The 18,911-nt window shown below is 34.0% G+C and overlaps 2 protein-coding genes across 2 annotated transcripts; one reads left to right on the top strand and one right to left on the bottom strand.

The window, feature by feature from the left end:
* The first annotated feature begins 1,583 nt into the window (after positions 1-1,583).
* LOC131649016 (uncharacterized) lies at positions 1,584-3,420 on the top strand. Its single transcript, XM_058918786.1, has 4 exons — positions 1,584-2,228; positions 2,325-2,938; positions 3,047-3,275; positions 3,361-3,420. The coding sequence occupies exons 1-4, from the start codon at positions 1,584-1,586 to the stop codon at positions 3,418-3,420; spliced, it is 1,548 nt and encodes a 515-aa protein (XP_058774769.1).
* A 6,864-nt stretch (positions 3,421-10,284) lies between these two features.
* On the bottom strand, positions 10,285-17,620 carry LOC131628654 (homogentisate phytyltransferase 1, chloroplastic-like). The gene is made up of 14 exons (XM_058899482.1): positions 17,585-17,620; positions 17,270-17,380; positions 17,106-17,159; positions 15,633-15,910; positions 15,394-15,477; positions 15,227-15,301; positions 14,877-14,960; positions 14,698-14,787; positions 13,731-13,832; positions 13,241-13,336; positions 13,069-13,140; positions 12,890-12,985; positions 10,790-10,894; positions 10,285-10,712 (listed from the first exon to the last, which is right to left on the bottom strand). The coding sequence occupies exons 2-14, from the start codon at positions 17,331-17,333 to the stop codon at positions 10,671-10,673; spliced, it is 1,242 nt and encodes a 413-aa protein (XP_058755465.1). The 5' UTR covers positions 17,334-17,380; positions 17,585-17,620; the 3' UTR covers positions 10,285-10,670.
* Between the last annotated feature and the right edge of the window lie 1,291 nt (positions 17,621-18,911).

Raw genomic sequence — 18,911 nt, 5'->3', positions numbered from 1 at the left:
TCCATATCGGCTAGTGCTAATGGGTAGCGGGCTTTTTAGAGCTGGGCTAAAAAAGTCCTGAAAAAAGAGCTCTAATTTTAAGGCCCAAACCCTATGATTTTTTTAGTCTGGCGGACCAGCCCAAATGAATTAGCCCATTTTGACAGCTCTAGTTGTGTGGATACAAATGTGGTTCATGGAGTGACTCCAAATTGTATGGTTAGGTGGGAAGGGGATGGCAAAGCCGTCCCATTTAAATTTGTCTCGTAAAAGTCTAAAAATAATAGGGTGAAATGAAGTTGACATAGTTGATGAGATATGATCCTCTCCATTTTCTCTCTCCATTTGGTAATCATGGTTGAGAGTAGGGGTGTACATGGTTTGTTATTATTAAAAAACCAATTTATAACCATTTTCAGACCATTTAAATAGTGTGGATTTATAACTATAACCACATTTCAATCAAAATTGGTTATAAAACTGATTATAAATTTGGTTATGAATATATAACTAGTTTTTTTAAAAATCCAAATTTAAATAATTTTTCTATAAAAAATTAATTTTAAACTAATTATTTAAATTTGGTTATGAATAATTATCAGATTATAACCAAATCCAAAAATAATTTAATCGGTTAATAACCATTTAATTATATCTGGATTATATGAACGGATAACCAACCGTCAATAACTAAACCGGTTAATAATCATTTAATTATATCCAAATATTTAAAACGCATATGAATTTGGTTATGGATTTGGATCACACAACCGGATATTTTGCACACCCATAATTGAGAGTTAAGGGCGTGGCTTTAAAATCTTGTTCGTCACGCAAAAAAACTAAAGAGCGGGGAGGATCCACAACTACTTTATTTTTAATATCTAAAATTGAAAATTTTATGTTATGTTTGTAATTAAAAAAATGAGACAAGACATGACAGTCATATTAGAGCATGTGGGTTTAAAATTTTAACCCACCCTAAAAAAGTAGGTTCAATTACACTTTTGGTCCTCGTGTTTTAACCAACTCACGAAAATGGTCCTGCCTTTTTTTAATCCACGAAATTGGTCCTAACCTCCACTCCCCCATTAAAAAATACTGATGTGTCAATAAAAAGGCTTATGTGGCATGGTTGACATGGATTTTCACAATTTAAATATATTTTCATTATTTGTCAAAAGTCTGAAAAAAATTTAAAGATTAAATTAACTAATCACTAAGCCCTAATCCCTAACTCATTTCACCATTTCATTCCACCTCTTATTATCGTTCTCTTACTCCAACCAAGAACCCGGAACATCTTCTTGTTCACTCCAAAAGCGTTGAAAGGGGAACCATTGTAGAACATGGTAAGCAACTGGAGAGAGGAGCATAACCCGTAATATACATTCAGGTATGTATTACGACTAGGGTTTCTATTTCTATTCATGCTTATTGTTTCAATTAGGGTTTTAAGAAAGCAGCACACTAGAAATTAGGGTTTATATTTCTATGATGTATTTCGTATGGATGGTTATTTTGTTGTCTTGATATTAACACGGGCCAAGTGAAGTACAAAGGTTGAAGCTACGTATTAATGGTTATTTCCCGTCAAATATTACATGGAGGGTTTAGTTTATGAGATGGATTTTAGTGTTGATGTTGATTTTGTGAACTATAAGGACATTGAAAGCCTGGTCCTTAGTGTTGGGTATACGAAGTTTAAGTGTTTGTCGTACCAACATCCAAAACTCTCATTTCAGCATGGACTCAAGCCATTAAACTCATACGGTGACTTGTTGCAGCTTATTGCAGATTCAAAAGGGCATAGCTTAGTAGATGTCTTTGTTGAACATGAAGTGGATATACCAGAAGTAGTTGAGTTTGGTAATGAAGGCCCTTTAGATGATGATGTCATTAATGAAGTCCCTTTATTTGAAGATGTTAGCAATGCTGAGAAAGAAGGAACTAATGGAGTCAACACTGAAGTTCCTATGGATAGTAGTGTCAACACTGAAGTTCCTAAAGATGGTAGTGTCAACAATGAAGTTCCTATGGATGGTGGTGTCAACACTGAAGTTCCTATGGATGGTGGTGTCAGTACTGAAGTTCCTATGAGTAATGAAGTTCATTTGGATGATGATGTTCCTTTGGATAATAATGACGCTGAAGATGTCAATATGGAAGTTCCTAATGGAGTAAGAATTGATGAAGAAGTTAATAGGAATTCTGATAGTGAAAAAGATTGGGATTATGTTCCAAGTGAAGTTGAAAGTGAAACTGACTTAGATATTCCTATTGAAGGAGAAGAATGAAATTGGACACATGAATTACCTAGTGAGACATTTGCTGACAATAATCAGGAGGGTGGTAATCTGAATGAATCACAAGCTGCTGCATATGAAGAGTCAGACCAAGATGAAAGTGATATGCATACTCCAGTTGAAAATAATGATGAAGTTGTTCACAAAAGGAAATTTCCAACTTTCAAAGTGTTTGAGAATGGTGTTCCAGTTAGGGTTGAGTTAGGTATGCAGATTGTCTCAAAGGAAGTCATCATAGATGTTGTGAAGGATAATGTTATGGAAACAAGGACTAACATATGGTTAAAGAAAAATGATGCAATTAGGGTTTTTGTGAAATATCAATTAGGTTGCCCATTTCATATGTTAGTTGCTAAAAGGAGTGGAAGTCAGTATTGGCAAGTGAAAATTTTGAAACCAAAACATGAGTGTGTTAGGTCTGCTGGCAATAAACAGGCTAAAACTAAATGGCTAGCAAAGAATTTTATTCCATTGATTATGAATACTCCTCATAGCAAACCAAGTGGATTGGCACAAGAAGCATTTATAAGGTGGAATGTTAAGCTCAATAATTTTCAAGCATATAGGGCAAAGAAGAGAGCTTTGGAGCTGATAGAGGGTGCTGCTAGTGAGAAATATGCACACTTAAGAAATTATGCTGAAGAGATTAGAAGGTTAAATCCTAATATCACAGTGATTATCAAATGTGGACAGTCTGCAATAGGACCTATTTTTTAAAGGATTTACATTTGCTTGGAAGCTTGCAAGATTGCATTTGCCAGCACATGTATACCATTAATTGGATTGGATGCTTGTTTCTTGAAAGGTGAACATGGTGGTCAACTTATATCAGCTATAGGAAAGGATGGAAACAACCAGATAATGCTTATTGCATATGTTGTGGTTGAAGCTGAAACAAGGGATTCTTGGAAGTTGTTTGTTGACCTACTGCTGGAAGATCTTAACCAAATTATACCTAGACAGTATACATTTATTTCTGACCAGCAAAAGGTATGTATTTAATTATGTATAATATTGATTTGTATAATACTGATTTGTATAAGTATGTAAAACCTTGGTTTCTATAATGTGGCAGGGACTTGTGGAGGTGATTAAAAGACTTGGTGAGAATGTGGAACACAGGTTGTGTTTCTAACTTTGCTTTTTCAGGTTATTGTCGTGGTCAAATAAACAACTTACACCTTTGGATCTAAGTCGATACCTTAGACGGTTCCTTAATGATCTACCTTCGGATCTAAGTCGATACCTTAGACGGTTCCTTAATGATCTACATCAGATTTAAGTTGATACCTTGGACGGTTCCTTAATGATCTACCTTCAGATTTAAGTCGATACCTTGCACAGTTCCTTAATGATCTACCTTCAGATTTAAGTCGATACCTTGGACGGTTCCTTAATGATCTACCTTCGGATCTAAGTCGATACCTTGGACGGTTCCTTAATGATCTACCTTCAGATTTAAGTCGATACCTTGGACGGTTCCTTAATGATCTACCTTCGGATCTAAGTCGATACCTTAGACGGTTCCTTAATGATCTACATCGGATCTAAGTCGATACCTTAGACGGTTCCTTAATGATCTACATCAGATTTAAGTCGATACCTTGGACGGTTCCTTAATGATCTACCTTCAGATTTAAGTCGATACCTTGGACGGTTCCTTAATGATCTACCTCAAATTTAAGTCCATACCTTGGACGATTCCTTAATGATCTGCCTCAGATTTAAGTCGATACCTTGGACGGTTCCTTAATGATCTGCCTCAGATTTAAGTCGATACCTTGGACGGTTCCTTAATGATCTACCTCAGATTTAAGTCGATACCTTGGACGGTTCCTTAATGATCTGCCTCAGATTTAAGTCGATACCTTGGACGGTTCCTTAATGATCTGCCTCAGATTTAAGTCGATACCTTGGACGGTTCCTTAATGATCTACCTCAGATTTAAGTCGATACCTTGGACGGTTCCTTAATGATCTACCTCAGATTTAAGTCGATACCTTGGACGGTTCCTTAATGATCTGCCTCAGATTTAAGTCGATACCTCGAACGGTTCCTTAAACAATCAACGTTTCAGAATCTAAAGCGGAAACCTCGGACGGTTCCGTAACGATCAACACTCAAACAACTACTGGATGGCATCTTCAAGCCCATCTCCGACAAAAGTCCCTACTTCAGTTAGGGCAAATTTCTTGGTATTCTAGTGTTCAATCATCTTCCACCTTCAGACACCGACTGGCATACCAACCACTCTACATCTTCAGGTTTAAGATAATTGAACAGGGGCAGCTGTCATACCCCAAAATTTTCCCATACTATTTCTCTTATACAAATTCAAATCAATATATAAAGCTCCAAGACACATTCTCCTATACAAGGCTCAGGAACTAGGGTTTGGTTTGTTCAAGGGAAAATCAATGAATCAATGGCTCCAAGGCATCCCATATGGCTCAAAGTATCTTACATTACCTCTATGACAAGTATCAAGTCTCAACTCAAAGGATTGGTCACTCAATTGTTCAGAAAGTCAACAGTTGACTAAGTTAACCTAAAAGTCAACTATGGTCAAAGTATAGTCAAAACTCCTGATTTTTTGTCAAAATCCTAATATTGAAGTATCATTCACCATTTGATCAAGTATTAATCATGGTTCATCAAGGAAAGATCAGAAATCAACAAATCAAAAAGTTCCATGTTAGGGTTTGTATAGGATAAAGTCAACTGAACTTTGACCAGCCATAACTTTCACATGGAACATCATAAATTTTCCATCCAAAGCTCATCTTGAAGGAAATTTGATTCTCTACAACTTTGTCTCTCACATGCCAAGTCTAAAAATGCTTCATTTAAGAGATATGGACCAAAACATTATAGGTCCTTTTCAAAAGTCAACAAAAAGTCACTTTTTTCAAAAGGACATACAAGGAGCATGGAAAATAATTTTGATATGAGACCAAAGAAACTGGTTAGAGGACTCTCTAAGGTTTCTAAAAAGTCCTAGAACACCTCCATACCTCAAAAATTGAGGGAGATAGACCTTGTCAAAGTTGGACTATTTTCAAGGGCATATGTGAAGAGAAAAGGTTTAAAAATTCAAATATTTTCAAATGGGCCCATTTCCTTCTCACCCAATCTTCATTTCAAGCCCATGCACGTTCCAAGAATCATATCCTTATATTTTTTATTATTTTTTATTAATTATTTTATGAATTTAATCATTTAAATCATGAATTAATTATATAAAAGTATAAAATATAAAAGATATGATTTGTTCTTATTTTTCAATCATCATCAATCACACAAATATCCAATAATCACTAAAAAATTCGTGCAAAGCAAATTGGTGAGGAAAAGATTGAATTTGGACACATTTAGAAAGATTTACAAATCAAATTTTCTCAAAGAACAAAACAAAGATTGAAGAAGATTCATTCCATAATTGTTGACCTAAAGTGTTCTCTTATATAAACATAACTCACAGCAAGCCCTAGGTCACGAAAATCTGCAGCCAAATACAACCTTCAAGCTCTCAAAATCCTAAAAAATTTCAAACTCGGTTTTGGAGATTGAAGGCATTCCAAAGAATTCCAAGCATTGCAAAACGTCCCTGGAGGTTCACTGAAGCTAACCTAATACTTCTCATCGAGCAAAGCTCTCAGAATCATCGCTAATAAGCATTGGTTTGCACTTTTCTAAACTTGTTCGATCTCGCTAAATCATGCATCAGAACTCAATATTAATTGCATATTCTTATTTATCTTGATGTTTTGACCGATTCTGGAGATTTTAGTGCATTATCATGTTGTTATGGACAATACGCCATGTTAGGGTTTGGACCTTTAAATTGGGGTTTTTTTAATCATGCAAAATCAGACCTTAGGACAGGTACCATCGGATTCGCAAGGTTGAGACGAAGTTATCCATGGCCTCGCGCCAAATTTTTGTGGTCGTTAGGTCGTATTCGTTATTTTACAGGTACAAAAAGAAAGTCTTTTACAGCGCGCTTTGCAATAAGCGGTGTAAAAAATTGTGTTGCAGAAGTCTGTTGGAGAAGACGATGCGTTGTCACGCTCCGATTGGCTTATTTTAAAAGGTTTTGGCGCGCGTGGAAAGAGAAAGTGGTGACCAATCCCATGCTCTTCATATGCACGCGTACGATGCTCCTCCACTATATCAGCCACCGGATCATCATCTCTTCAGATCTTACGTTCTAGAAAGCGCCGGTCTACCATGTTCCATCACTGGCGCGCCACACTGAATCAAAAGATAAGAATTTTTCAATTTTATTTTATTTTTATTACATAACACCTATTTAATTTATATATTAATATATATATATATATATATATATATATATATATTATTTTTATTTGTTTATTTTTATAAAAACCATTATATTTTATTTTCAAAACTTTTTCTATTATAATTAGTAATTCATTTATATTATTTATTTTAATTCATATATATATATATATATATATATATATATATATATTATTTAAATTATTCTCTTTTACATATATTGTTTATTTCATTTAATTTATTTGATTTATATATCTATTTATTTCTTACATTATATTTGATTATTTATTTATTCAAAAATTCATATTTATCTTATTTTAACTCTAAAAAATTCATAAAAATACTTGTGTGCCCGATTTTATTTTCGCCTCCCGATTTAATTAATTAGGTCGCGAGACCAATAATTAATTAAATCGTTTACGTTTTTTATTCAATTCATACCCTAATCAGGGTTTACGACGAACATTCCATACACTGAAAAAATATTTGTTTGTATCCTTTTCCGGGTTTATCACCAGACATCTTCCGACTACGCGCCTGACCAAGATCCGAAGCTAAGTTTTCAATTTAATTTTTAAGTCTATTTTGTTTCCTTTTATTTTAAGGTTTATCTTTCGAACTCCGCATACACTCACATCTATTTTTTTTGCCTTTGCCTTTGCCATTTTTCAGGGTTAACCCCGAGGTTTCCTCCGACTGCCAACCATACCAGATCAAATTCAAAGCTACGTGTCTCGTTATTTATTTTTATTTCTTTTATCCTTTTATTTTTGATTAGGGCTAGCCATGTTTGCCTCCGAACCGATAATGCACTCACCCTACTATTGTTTCTTATTTTTCCCACCTCTTCAGGGTTTGTCAATTGCCAAAGCTACGAATAGTCGGTAACCCTAAACCTTGATCTTAATTATTACTTGTGTTAGGCCTATAATATTATTATCCCGCTGGTTTCAATTCCCCCTTCCTCCGCTGATTTCATTTTCCCTTTCCCCGTATTTGCTTTAATTATATTTGTTTATCAATTGTTGTGTTAGTAACTTTAGGGAGTGCAACCCTGAATTAAACTAGAATCACTTAACTATTATAAGATAAATATCTGAATATAATCACATGATTGGTGCACACACGCACACTTTTGGGATAACCTCTCTGTTGCCTTGTTGCCTTGTTGCCTTATGTTTTTGCAGAATAGCCATGTCCCTCGAATACGAGGATACCTCAGCCATGTTGCCTCGATTAAGATCATGAGTCCCTAATGATGCTGCCTTCGATACACTAAACATGATCTCGACCCTCGGAAGTTGCCTACGAAAGGGCTGAGGTATCCTCTGGCTGCCTACGAAAAGGCTATTCTGGTTCTTCCCTTAGACTACCTGCCCCCTATGGCATGGGACAGTCTTATGGTGAGCGAACTCTCGATGACCCTTCAACCTCCAAATGAAAGGCTTCCTGCCCTCTTATGGCATGGAAAGACCCTTTCACCCTGAAAGGCTAAAAGAACTCATTTTTCAAACTATAAGGTAATTGCCCCTAATTGCTTTGCCTTGCTCTAAAAATCTTTCATATTCTTTCTCATAAATCTTCAAAATGGCTACGCTCATTTACGAGCTAAAGTCCATATTCTTTTCTTCTACTTTTCTGAAAACAAAGAGCAAAGCAATTAAGAGCCCATGGAAAACCATGGATGCAAAGGGTGTCTTACACCTTCCCTTTGCATAATTACCCCCGAACTAAGTTTTTTCTCAAAAAGGTTTTTTCCTGTTTCTTTTAGCATTTCTAATTAATTTGGATAAAATAAAAGTCGGTGGCGACTCTTGCTTACCGCAACATTTTCGATTATAAAAGTCAGTTCACCGTATTACAAGCACTAACACAACATGTGATTTGCATGTCAATAACATGTGTGAAGCTTTCAATAGGGCAATACTCAGCATAAGGGAGAAACCAATCATCACTTTGCTTGAGGGTGTCAAGCTTCACTGTATTGACAATTGGTTCAACACAATTAAGTACACAATTGGTTCAAATTGGTTCAACACAACTTCATTTTCATTCAAACAATATTAAGTACACCACAACATATAAAATATCTCCACACAATTCCTAACAACAGACAAAGTAACCTCCTTCAATTCCAAACATAACAGCTAAACATCACACCCTTACATAAAACCTAACAAAGCAGACAAAATAACCTCCTTCAATTCTAAACATAACAACTAAGTATCACATCCTTCAATTCTTCAAGCTGACAAAACAGATCAATCATATTATGACCACAACAAATGTAGCAAACAATCCTTGCCAAAACTTTAGCTTCTTCCTCAAATCCTCATCTTGTTTCAACTTTATATTGTCCTTCTGCTTAAGTTCATCAATTCTCTTCATTAGTGACAAAATAACCTTCTTTGCACGAACGGACATTTCGTCATCATACCAACTAAAGAAATTGCATCCCTTTCTTCCCTACAACTGCATTGACAAATAATGTTAGCATCCTTCCCTGCAACCAGATAACCAGACTCCCTACAACAGATTCAAACAGAAAGAGAACTTCACTTACCTTGAATAACCCACACCAATTAAACCTCCTCCCAGGATTCCCAGTCGTCCATGAAGTAGTGAGAGGTGAGTCAAGGTCACAGAAGCAACGAACTTCTCTTCTTCGTGACGCACAGCTAGAGGTCGACATGTAACTCGCTTGTGACATTGATGATTATGGACAAATCCTTAAAGACGGAGATGTTGGAGAAACAGAGATTGGAGAAAAACAGGAAAAACGAAGATGAGTATGTTATGGAAACTCTGGGTAATTAGAACAATGACGTGAAAATGAATTAGGGATTTGACCATTTAATCATTTAAAAAAAAATTCAGAATTTTTACAAATAATGAAAAAGGATTTAAATTGTGAAAATCCATGTCAGTCATGCCACATAAGCCTTTTTATTGACACGTCAGCGTTTTGGAAGGGGGGAGTGGAGGTTAGGACCAATTTCGTGAATTTAAAAAAGGCAAGACCATTTTCGTGAATTGGTTAAAACACGAGGACCAAAAATGTATTTAAGTCAAAAAATATTGGTAAAAAAGCATGTGGGTTTTAAACTTTAACCCATCATAATAAAAAAAAAAAAAGTATTGCCAAAATAAACATATCCGACGGATTGAACCTGTTGTTTTTAAGCATAAAAGAAGGATGGCTTTGATAAGCGGAATGTGAGATCGGTGAACCTTGCTCTTTTAGGTAAATGACAACTACTGAACATTAATTAAAGATTTTTGTTAGGTATGACTCTCATACTGAAGAATAAATATCTTTGTAAAAGATAAATTGCAAAGGTGGAAGAAGCACTGCAACAAGAAAATAGTTTTAGTGGATGTGACTTGAATAAAATAAGTACAATTAAGAAGGTGTAGATACTAGATGGAACTCATATATTTAGTATAGTTTTGTCATTCTCTTTTATTACTGATGTGGCAGAAATGATTGAAAAAGATGGAAAAAATTTAGGACAACAAATTTAGTGGAGACCATAAAACATATTGTGTATCCAGTCGTTGATATATTTGTTTATAGAATTATATCAGGCAATTTATCTGTGTCAACTGTCAACTGCAACAGCTCTAAAATAGCTTCTTCTCAAGTAAATTTAAGGATCAAAATATCAAAAAATGATTAGTTAAAATGTTTCTACAGTAAAATCAACAACTGTTGGAATTTAACATAATTCAATCAACATCTACATTTACACTGTCTACTTTATGAACAATAGTTTGTAGCAACTAGCAAGTGTTTGTTCATAAACAATTTCTCCAGGTATGAACTAATAGCATACAACTGTCCAGTTTGTACTTTGTATGCATGCAGAAGATAATGAAGAGAAACAAGACATTTTATTAATAGGCTAAAAAACTATTAAAGAAACCACTGATAGTTAAAAACTAAGAACCAGCCTAACAGATGTAACCCTTCATTTACAATTGCAGTTATGAACTTAAAACCAATTATAAACTCAAAGCTAGCCTGTGACAAAAGCAGCACCATTAACTAGTACTCAAATCAACAATACCGCCGCTGCATTCTCATCTAACTAAAGGTATGAGTAAGTACTCTGCGTAAAATAGCTGCAATGAGAAACAAGATATCAATACAAGTTTGTGTTTAAGTTTATACATGAAAAAGACAGCAGGTGATTGATTACCTTCCAGATGAACATGTAGAAGGATGTTATGGAAGCTTTGCTTTTCAAATCTACGGATTTGGCATGATAGTAAAGAAGTGAACCAAGTACAGCATGTCCAAGACCCTAATACATTGGCAAAGAATAAAGTTCAGAATTGATGGAAAGTTGAAACAAGTTTGCACTCACTTAACGTCAATATGTAAAATAATAGACCTAAGCTTTCTACTGAAAGAATGCCCGCCTTTAAAGATTGATTTTCTACCTTTGAATTGAATGTCATTTGAATTGATTAATTGGACTCAATAACATAAGTGAATGGATAGTGATCAATCCATATTATGAAATGGATGGATTGGATCAAATCCAATAATAGTTACTTTATAAAGTGGATGGCTATAGATTTATAGATCTAATTTGCCACCCCTAATAGTTGGAATATTCTGTGAAACAAAAACAGCTTGCCAAGAAAGATGTTTCCTTAGTAGAACAGTAAAGATATCTTATGTATTGCAAGCTGATAATGTTTATTAAAGAAATATGAAGACTAGGATGAAGGTTGTTCATCATGAACCATCAATTTTGATCATTAGCTATATTGTTTCATAAAACGGTTCATATCACAATTCAACAACAACAACAACCAAATCTTATCTCACTAACTGGAGTCTGCTACATGGATCAAATTCTACCATAATGTTCTATCCAAGACTATGTTCCTATCCAATTCATTGATCTCGAGATTTTTTTTAATAATTACTCTTATAATATTTCTAGATTTTCCTCTATCTCTAGCAATTTGACTTCTCTTCATCTGATCTACTCTCCTTCAACATAATTTACAAGTCTTCTCTCTCCATTCTCAAACCACCTAAGTCTATTTTCCACCATCTTTTTTAATATAGGTGCTACCCCAACACACTCTCTAATATTGTCATTTGTCATTTCTAATCTTATCTCGTCTAGTCTTACCACACATCCAAACACAATATCCTCATCTGCGCTACACTTACTTTATTCTCCATTTCAGTCATCCAACTTGAATTTGATGGTTTACGTCACCTTTTATTTCTCCATCGTTTTGTATTACAGACCCAAGTTATTATCATTTTGTATTACGGACCCAAGATATTTAAACCGCGTGACTTGTGAGATGATATGGTCTCCATCTTTCATGTCTATGTTAGATACACTTCTCCTTTTACAAAACTTCCATTCCATATAATTCTCTTACTTTTACTTCGAAAACCATGCATTTTTAAGGTACGTCTCCAAGTCTACAACCTCTAATTTAAATCCACCTCTGACTCTCCAAATAAGACTATATTATCTGTAAAAAGCATACATTTCGGTGCTACCTCTTGGATATGTTACGTGATTAGTTCCAAAATTAAAGTAAAAAGATAGGGACTTAGGATTGACATTGGTGCAATCCTTTTGTAATGAAGAAAATGCATATAAGGCCCTTTAAGAGCTTCTAAAGAATATCTGCTTCTTCTTCCGTATTAATGGAGATGGTATAACGTTGAAACTAAAGTAATTTTGTACCCGAATGGGCACGTTAGGGTTTTGAGGTTTGTGACTGACCCCTACAATTGCAAATTGCAATATCGATACCCTCACAGAAAAGAGAGGTTTTGAGCAATATGAGAAGGATATCTTCTTTGAAAACATGTCCATCTTGCAAGACCAGGCCCTCTTTCATCTTTTCTTTGATCCTGGATAGACTAGTTTTCTTGTGTTTTAGGTTTAAAAGTGGGTAAAACAGCCATTAATGGTGGAACTCGTGCCTTCTTCAATGAAACTCTTGATACGCATTTCAAGTTTGGCATGAAAAATTATAAATTTGAAAGAATCAATGGAGTTAAAGAGGCGGGGTGGAGTTGATTTTGTAGGAGAATTTTCCAAGAAAATTTTACAAGGGACAGGGAATGGATTGGAGTGAATATCGCCGGATTAGGGGAATCAAACTAAAGGGATGGTGAAAAGTGGTAATTTATAAAGAAACAAATCATGACATAAGGAATAGAAAAATCAATGCAAAGATATAATCTAAGTTATTCTAAAAGATACACCACACCTGTAAATGCAATATATTTGTGTAAGTAACAAGCATATTACCGTGACAATTTTACTCCATAAGGAAGAAGATGTTGCTCCCACTACAAGGGCGACTCCATAAGCCAATTCCAGAAGGCAAACACAAATCCAGAATACCTGTCAGAGAATTGTTAGAGAATACAGTGGGATTAAGGATGGCACAGTCAACTATGATGAGATGTTGCATTTGAAGAACATACCCGCTTCTGACCTAAACGTACGGAAAAAGATTGGATACCAAATATTTTATCTCCTTCGATGTCTGGTATATCCTATATAAATTCAATACAAATATTTATATTAGGTACACATTGAACCAAAAGTTTGATATTGAGAACAATTGCATACATAAAGAAACTAGAAGCCTTTTACCTTAAACAGTGCTATAACTACAGAAAAGAAGCTCATGAATGCCGTTGCAAAGATCAATGGTCTTGAAAAGACAACTGGCCTCTTGTACACAAATGTCTGGACAATGTTACATGAATTAGCAACCGAAAATATCAGACTTTGCAGATATATTAGATGGATTAAAAGTTATGCCATGCTAGTCAGACAACATGCTGCCTACAATGCCATTGTTAAAATGCATTTGTTCCTTTAAGAAAAAATCCCTTTAATCTCTCTCAATTAGGTCAATACGGTTGAAAGCTTATTAGAGAATATGAGCCTTTCCAGGCCTATATGGTGAAAGTGTATTAATGCATACAGATAGAGATTTCAAATAGTTGGTCATGAATTTAAAGAAACCAGTTCTAAAAACTTGGGATAAAGATTTGTCATTGTTACAAGTATACAAGTTAATGCATGTGTGTCTAGAACTAGAAGTTTCCAAAAGGCATAAAAATATATTGTATAAAACCTGCATGTGAAGGAAAAATGCTAGTTGAACTATAACTGCACGAACAGAAAGAATGCACATCGCAGCGAGCACTGCAAATCTCTTCCATCTCAACAAGGGCACCTAAAAAAATTTCAAAAGACAAAAAGTTGACTGTCAAATAACTCTTCAAAATGATGCTTTCTTTGTGAATGTCTTTTTATAGATTATTGCAAAACCATTCTTGTCTCCACCTAATAAATTAAGCTTTTGGGATAGTTGGTTTATGGCACAATATAAGAGTTTTTATGACCAAGTGATCTAGAGCGTAACTCTTGCCGCTGCTTCAGATAAAAAAGTTTAATTGCATTATAATATAAGTGGGATGCTTGTATTGTCCGTGCTACAAGCCCAGAGGGCGTTCACGTGTGAAGGAGCATATTAGAGTAATACAAAACTATGCTTGTGTCTTCACCTAATAACTTAAACATTTGGGATAATTAGTTCCCGACAGTCACTAAAAACAAGCTATTTGTCTTCCAGCAAGCTCAAACATGGGTAGAGTAAAAACCTGTATCAACAGTACATGTGGCAATAATTTGAGAAGTAATCAATAACCAGTAAAACTGCAATGGAATTTTTTATTTGAACAGAATCTATATCCTATTAATCCATTAAGAATTTACTACTCGAAATAACGGTGTTATTACTAAAATATGAACCTCATTTTATTTTACAATTAACATTCTATTTCTACACAATATCAACTCTTGCATCCCACATTTAACTAAAACAGTTTTCTTCATACGAGGAAAAGTAAAAGAAATGGATGTTATTGGCATTTGTCACCATGAAATTTTGCAGTGCAAGTACCATGCTGAAACTGAACTTGTATGATACTGTTCATGTAGATTTTAAAAATGAAGACATTGTATCATAATCTTAACATAATTATGCCTTAAAAGTATGAAAGGAGAAAGTATGTCTCGCCACATTCAAAAGAACTCACATTGATTGAATAAGCCGTCCCTAGCACAAAACTGATGAAAAGAGCACAAAGCAATGGTCCTGAACCTACAATCCAGCCAAGCCAGAAACTCTGTAAAAGAGAATAAAATAGTAAGTCGCCTTCTACTCCGTCAGTGAAGCTTATTTTGAATGAAAAAATGGGATGAATCTATATGGCACCAAAATTGCAGAAGATGCAACAATAATAGCACCAGTTGCAAAGGAATATTCTCCAGATGCCAATGGAAGATAAGGTTTATTTATCTGCATTAAAACATGCAGCACAGATCAATAGTGAGACACCACATGGTAGTTACTCAGAAAAAGTTGTAAGCTTTAAAAGGATGCATGTTTTCAGGACCACATAATCAGAGGCTAAAATAACTGGAGAAGCATACACATAATCTGTATATATCAAACTTTGATAAACTAGACAGCATCTCTGCCTGCATAGTATATTTTTTATACTGGAAAAACTTGGAAACCCAAAAGACAGAAAATCAATTTATTGGAGATTTATAGTTTCATACCTTGTCTATTTCAACATCGGACAATTGATTCAAACCAACAATGTAAATATTCATAAACAGGGCAGCTACTACAGCCTGAAACATAAATAATAAATCAATGGAGTCAGGGGCAAGAGAGTAATAAGATAGTATAACTTTAAAGAGAAATAACAGATTTGGGGTCTCACCTCCAACACACCTGTAAAAAATAGTGGGGATATATCTGATACTTTCTCCACTGCAAGGAGAGACACAGAAAGTATGCTTAATGCCTGCCAAAACAAGAAACTGTTAGCCCTTTAAAACATTCAGAATATTACAATTATTAAAATAAATGGTTCATACAAATGAATTGTATTAAGTATTGACAATAACATTTGAGGATTAGTTTCTGAGATTAAATCAGAGAAAAAAAATTAAACTTAACTGTGCCAATAACTGTGTGTGGCCTAGAAAACCTGTAGAAAGCATCAATGGAATTTTTGACAGCATCCAAAAAGTTTTTTGAATCAAAATCAGGCTGTTCAGATTCAAAAGATTGTTCAGGAGCCGCTTTCACAATAAATTTTCTATTGCATTCTCGATGTGTAGACCCTCCTTCAGTGCCTTTGCAATAAAGACTTAAACTTGGCTTCCAGAATTGCAAAATATTATATTCTTTTTGAATATTCCATTTGTGCCTTGAAGCTTTTGGTGCACAAGAACCTAGAGCATCAAATTTCAAATGTTAGTATCAGCGATCATGTTAAAGAAATAGAAAAATCTTGTCTTAAATGAATCATCTGAGTTAAAGAAAAATCTACAGAGGAAGAACTTTACTATCATCGTCTAAACTTAAGGAAAGTGAGACCCAAAGAGACGTTGGCATGCCGCGAAGGGAAGTGAAGCAAAATAGAAACTCAAACGTGAGAGGAAGAGAAATTGCCAATCTAAGTGAGAGTCTACTATTGACTAGATGTGTACTGATGTTGTCAATCACGGAAAATAACAGTCTGTTTGAATTCCACGATGCTATAACGCCGCTTTTTGACAAAACTATGTACTAAATAGTGTATCACAAAACATTAGCGGTTTGTTCAAATTCCGCTACGCAGCAGTGCTATAATGCTGCTATAACCACTGTTTGACAACAAAAAACTAACATATAAAAAAACTAACTGAAGTCTGGAGGTTTTGTGTGAAGACGTAATACAGTGTTCAGTCCTTGTGGTCTATTGCTTTGACCAATACCCCAGACCCCAACAAATGACATCATGGTTTCCTCTCCAAGTATTTGGAGATAGTCATGTTTATGGAACCAGATTGGGGAGCACACTAAAGTTTTAGGTGAAAATGCCATGTCATATTCAACTAACCGATAAATACCAACCGATAAACATAATGCTTTGAATCGTCACAAAAATAATGCTTTGAAAATGTCATGCCATGGTTAACACCAACCGATAAACATAATGCTTTGAATCGTCACAAAAATAACAACAGCAAAGTTAGGTTATACATTCAGATATGGTCTTCTCATAACATGTCATTTCTCCAATAAATGGTTTTAAAAAACGGTACGCAGCCGCGACAAAACGGTATCGGCAGGTGATACCGTCATCACCGTTTTATGTTAAAGAAAAAACCGTGGTTAATTCACACCATAACGACCACAATCAAGGTCATGACACCTGTACCGACCAAAATCGCAAAAGCCTTTATGGGCCGGCGACGCAGCCGTACTGTCAAGATAATTATAAAATGAAAGTACTAGATTAATCATAAGGATTATCAATGGTAAAATAGTTAACTAACATATCAATCTAACCCTAAATAAGCCCTTTCTGTCAAATTCAACAGGTTAATGAATAAAAAAACATTTGAAGTAGCTTGAATAATAAATTGAAAACGGTAAACATACTTGGAATTGAACAGTAATTATTAGCAGAAGCTTTACTCCGCCATAGATTCCGACCTGAAACTTGAAGCGTTAATCACTAGATAACTTTATTCATCATATAATAACAATAAAAAGAGGAAAAATAGATGAAATGAAACAAGAACAAGAAGAAGAAGGATTCATACTAGTGGTGGTGGTGCTTGAATATGAGTATGAGTTAGGAAAAGAACTAACAAGCAACGAATCCATAGAGCGCAATGGCGTGTGCAAAGAAGCACGGTTTCGATTGGTATTACCTGCGAAATACCAAATCGAAAAAGATATATGTAGTTGTTATAATTTCAGCGCATTGAGAAGAGTAAACAGTGTCGCTTTCGATTGATTTTAAGTAAAAGCCAAAAAATACCAAAAATGACATATGAATTAGAAACAGATTCGTTTTTCCACTAAGTAATTATTGCAGTATTATATTTGCTGATAATGGCAATGCTATACTATACCTGCTTCTGCTGCCTGCACGTGTTCCTTGCTTGCTACAATCCTCGAATGCTCTCCGCTCCCATTTTATATCCATGTTTAAATTTTATCTAATTTCAACAGTTTACTTCAGCGGTGGAGTCTTGGGTCTTGACACATTTTATTAACATTTTTTTAAATTAATTTTTTTTTATTTTTAAATTGTAATTAAAGTATCATATATATTATTTATGCCATATGTATTATTATTAGAGTTTGACCTAACTCATTCTTACAAAATTTGTTGGTAAGGTGAGGAGTGTACCTTTATATATACTATTTTAGTGTTCTATCTCCAACCAATGTGAGACTTTAGGATCTTCCTAATAATTATTAACAAAAAGTAAGAGAGAATCTCTATCGTCAATGTTCTCTTCAGTATCAACATTCCTAAGTCATCTTATTTTGCACCTCAATTGTGTTGAAACCCTAGACGATGACTTTTTTCTCCGATGATGATGATAATGGTCGTATTCTCTTCGGCTCAAATTCCAAAGTTTTTGTTAATTGTAGACTTGTTGTTGCTTTCGAACCATTCACTCTTGATTTCAAATTCTCAGATCTTGTTGTTGATAATAGAGACTAATATAACTTAGTTAAATTTTACAAAGGATTAAATATGAATTTGTTTTCTCATAAATTAATCTAGACTTTGCAATTGTTGTGGAAATTAAAATAGGTCTTCACTCTTTAAATTTTAATTTTTTTAAAATAATTAATTTTAAAAATGAACATTATTTAATTAGATGAGGATATTAATACCCATCAAAATTTAAGGCTTATTGAAGTGTTCACCTAATTTTAAACTTTTTGAAAAGAGGATGCATAAATTAATTAACAAATTATCTAAAAAGTTAGTCAACTCGAACTAATATAAAAAGTTTTATTTTATAATTTAATTTTGTAATTTATAACTTTTCTTTTATTAATTTATGATTTTTTTTCTCGAAAATGATATAAAGTAGGCTTTTATCTTCTTATTTTTTTTCCTTTTATTACTATTTTTATCATTTTAGAAAAAACTCATTCTTACATTTTATATTTTATTATAATGTAAAATAAAATAAATATGTAATAGCATTGTAACTTTATTATAAAATTTTCTATTTTTATTATTATTTTAAATTATTTTAACAGAACTCAAAATTATAATTTTATATATCTTATTAAATTTTATCATAATATATATATATATATATATATATATATATATATATATATATATATATATATAGAGGAGGGATCAAATTACACCCGAAGAGTTACACCACGAGTTACACTCGTTCAATAACTACATTTTGAATTAATATT

Source organism: Vicia villosa, linkage group LG1 (assembly GCF_029867415.1).
Source record: "Vicia villosa cultivar HV-30 ecotype Madison, WI linkage group LG1, Vvil1.0, whole genome shotgun sequence".
Lineage (NCBI taxonomy): Eukaryota > Viridiplantae > Streptophyta > Magnoliopsida > Fabales > Fabaceae > Vicia > Vicia villosa.
Note: the sequence above shows the minus strand (reverse complement) of the source record. Positions and strands in the feature narration are given on the sequence as shown.